The sequence below is a fragment of the Erigeron canadensis genome, chromosome 1 (assembly GCF_010389155.1).
Source record: "Erigeron canadensis isolate Cc75 chromosome 1, C_canadensis_v1, whole genome shotgun sequence".
Taxonomy (NCBI): Eukaryota; Viridiplantae; Streptophyta; class Magnoliopsida; order Asterales; family Asteraceae; genus Erigeron; species Erigeron canadensis.
The window spans coordinates 3552779-3556555 of NC_057761.1; the positions used below are offsets into that span (position 1 = coordinate 3552779).

Genomic DNA, 3777 nt, shown 5'->3' on the forward strand with positions numbered 1-3777 from the left:
GCATATAACGTGAATCAATAAATGTAATAAATGAAGTATGTCCTGTAATGGAAGCGGGATAGGGGCCACTAATATCAGTATGAATTATTTCCAACAAGTTGGAACTTCTTGTGGCTCCTTTCTTATTCCCTTTAGCCATTTTGCCTTTGAGACATTGAATACATGTTTCAAAATCACTAAAGTCAAGAGATGGTAAGATTCCATCCTTTACGAGTCGTGTCATGCGATCTCGTGAGATGTGGCCAAGACGTTTATGCCACAACATGGAGGAATTCTCTTGTTGCTTAAGTGATTTTGTCTTTGTCTTAGCTATATCATCAACATTAAAAGACAACAAAGATTGTGAGAAATTATGATCTAGTTCTAATTTATACAGCATTCCATCCAAGAAACCACGACCAAGCAATTCATTATTAAGAGTAATAGTAATCTTGCCGAAACCATGAATTATTACAAAACCTTCAATGTCTAGTTTAGAAATAGATACGAGGTTCCGAGTAATTCTCGGTACATATAAGGTATCTAATAGTCTAATACATTTTCCAGTACTCATATGTAAAATATAAGTTCCCATGGCTTCGACATCTAAAAGATCACCACTTCCAACTCTAAGTTTTCTTTGGCCCTTTTGTAGCTTCTGGATTGTATGGAATCCCTGCATTGAGTTAGTCACATGGACTATAGAACCAGAGTCACCCCACCATGTATTAACAGGAACATCAGTAGTAAAAGAATCAAATATTACATAAAGTACGTTACCTTTCTTAGCTAGCCATTCCTTGAACTTAGGACACTCTTTCTGAAGGTGCCCTTGAGTACGACAGAACTTACACTTGATGTTCAAGGCATTAGAGCTAGAGGCAACTGCACCAGGACTCATCTTTGAAGCTTTCTTTCCATTCTTGTTACTGTTGTTACCCTTCCTCTTCTTGGAATTAGCAGTGGTAGTAAGGTGAACAGCTTCAGGTTGCTCGAGCTTAAGGCGATCTTCTTCTTGTTGACACATTGCAATCAGTTCACTCATCTTCCATTTGTCATCCTGAGCATTGTAGTTAATCTTGAAGGCATCAAATTGAGCAGGCAATGATGTCATTATGAAATGCACAAGAAAGTTGTCAGAGACTTCCATTTCGAGAGTCTTAAGCTTGTTCGCCATGTCGCTCATTTTCATTATGTGTTCACGGACACCGCTTTTTCCATCGTATTTCAGAGTAAGCATCTTTAGCATTAAGCTGCTTGCATGAGCTTTAGACGATCCCTTGAAGTAATCCTTAACAGATTTGAGGTAATCTTTCACTTTATCAGACTCGGGAATAGCTCCTCGGAGACCAAGAGGAATAGAGCTCTTGACCGTCATAAGTGACAAGCGATTCGCCTTGTCCCACTTCTCAAATGCCGCTATCTGCTCTGCAGTAGAGGTTGCAGTAATGGCAGCGGGTTCATCATGACGAATGGTGTAGTCCAGGTCATAGTACCCCAGAGTAAGATCTAACTGATCTTTCCATGAAGCATAGTTTTCACCGGTAAGTGGCTGAATGCCAATGGGAGGTACTACAGTGGAAATAAGGAGGATATAGATTTAGGATACAAGTAATAGAAGATTAATAACATAATGCCTAAAACTAAGGGCAATGAGATTATAGTGACATAATTAGCTATCTAAGGCAGACTAAGTAATATCTATAAAACTAATGGAACTAAAGTAATGCCTAAACTTAACTAAGGGCTAACAATAATGTTCCTTACGTAAGAGGCTAAAGTAATGTTCCTGAAGTAATGAGACTAAGACCATTATACTAATGAAGCTAGTGATAGGTAACCTATTGTAAACACCACACCAATAAGTTAACATAAGGCTCTACTTAGATTTACATCACCTTTGGGTAGAAATAACTAATATCTAAGTACATATGAGCATTAGGTTCATGCGTCACAATGCTTATCTTTTGACCTTTGGGCACAAAATTAAGAATCGTGTATCTTATGCATGAAAAATGTTCCTTTCAGCACACAGAGTATATTAAATCACCTTTGGGCAGAATCAATATACTTAGTGTTCATTATCTAAAAGGAAAAAGAACACACCATGAGAATCATATTTGACCTTTGGGCACAAATGATGAAACCATGTACATTAGTGCGAAGCCCCTACACATTACGGGGGTCCGGGGGCAGCGCCCCTGGGAGTGGGGTCCAAGGGGCAGAGCCCCTGGCTGGGCCCAAAAATTTTTACCCTTGAAGTGCTATGGTAAAAATGCCTCAGAAAACATTATTTTTCGAAAATAAGAGACAAATTTAGCCATCGAAATTATAAGGTAAAACTAGTAAGCACGAACATGATAATCAACTAAGTTAATCAGTAATCCATGAAAATAAGCACGGTACGAAGATAGCTAAGTTCGTAGTAAGGATTAACTTCGTAAGTAGTGATTAAATTCGTAAGTAGTTGACTATCTTCGTAAATAGTGATTAACTTCGTAAGTAGTTAACTATCTTCGTAAGTAACAAACGAAGATAGCTTACGAACATAAGCAACGAAGATAGCTTACGAAAATAAGCAACAAAGATAGCTTACGAAAATAAGGTAAGTTCGTGAGGAAGTAAGTGCAAAGATGAGCAGAAGTTCTGTACACATATAAGCCTTACGAACTTAGAGTGTTCTTACGAACTTAGTGATTTTGTTTACGAACTTAGAGTTCGCAAGGTAGTTCTCACGAAGTTAGAGTTCTAACGAACTTTAAGTTCGTAAGAGGCATACGAATTTAAGCTTCAGTTCTAACGAACTTTAAGTTCGTAAGAGGCATACGAATTTAAGCTTCTGCTTTTGTCAGTTCTCGAATTAGGGTACAAAAACGAATCAAATCAAGGGATAGCTTCGTAACTTGGCTCTGATACCACAAGTTGAAATATAACATGATTCAATTCGTAATATACACGTACCGTGAGATCCAGAGGAACCTGTAAAGGCATTAAACATATTTGCTATTGATTTCGGGTTCCCAAAATAAGATGATTGATTTAGGATGAAGTGATGAATTCTGTTCTAATGAATTCAACAGAGAAGATGGACGAATTTTATGATATGGGGGGCTGTGATTAATTTCGTGATTAACCTTAAATTAGGGTTAATTACTCTCTATATATATAAGGAGAGTATTTTCATATTAAGTCCCTCTGGTGTTTAATTCGTGCCTCATTAGTCCTCTCAAGTCTAATCACCTAATGGGAAACCCTATAATGTCTTTAAGAGTAAATACGTCCATCGAATATTTACTTAGACATAGGGATTTCATTATCATCAATTATCATATCAGGAATGACACATGATCAGTGACGGTCACACTAACGTGGTTCCAACAAGGGTTTTTTCTTGTGTGTTAGTTTTAACTATGGGGATTTTTTTTCAACTTTTTTTGCGATCTTTGGAGTCAAAATCTAGGATTGTATCTAGATGTATAATGTTTATACTCTAGATTGTAATTTTTGTATTGGTCTTTAGTATCTTGCTAGATGGTTCTCATTGATAAATAAAATTTATGCCATTCTAAGAAAGAAAAAAATATTGGTTTGATTAGAAAAAGCAATTATATATCGCAAATACCTTATAAAATAAGGTATTTGTTCAAATGAAACCTTAATTTTCATTGAATCCTAAGGGCTTAATCTTAGCTCTTGGATCAATCCCATAAATGGTTGAGATTAACACTTACCCCCTAATAAAATTAAAACACTGAGGGGTATTATCGTAAATTTGTTAAATAAAACAAAATTCTTCTT

At 36.4% G+C, this 3777-nt stretch overlaps 1 protein-coding gene across 1 annotated transcript; it reads right to left on the reverse strand.

The window, feature by feature from the left end:
- Positions 1-914: 914 nt before the first annotated feature.
- Positions 915-2977, reverse strand: LOC122591477. The gene is made up of 3 exons (XM_043763759.1): positions 2941-2977; positions 1021-1551; positions 915-925 (listed from the first exon to the last, which is right to left on the reverse strand). The coding sequence occupies exons 1-3, from the start codon at positions 2975-2977 to the stop codon at positions 915-917; spliced, it is 579 nt and encodes a 192-aa protein (XP_043619694.1).
- Positions 2978-3777: the final 800 nt, after the last annotated feature.

Bases quoted from the DNA above. Each gene is read 5' to 3' on its own strand.
- LOC122591477 (XM_043763759.1), bottom strand. From the start codon at position 2,977: ATGTTTAATGCCTTTACAGGTTCCTCTGGATCTCACG. The intron at 1,552-2,940 runs GTACGTGTATAT...TTTCCACTGTAG, and splicing joins AGGTTCCTCTGGATCTCACG to TACCTCCCATTGGCATTCAG.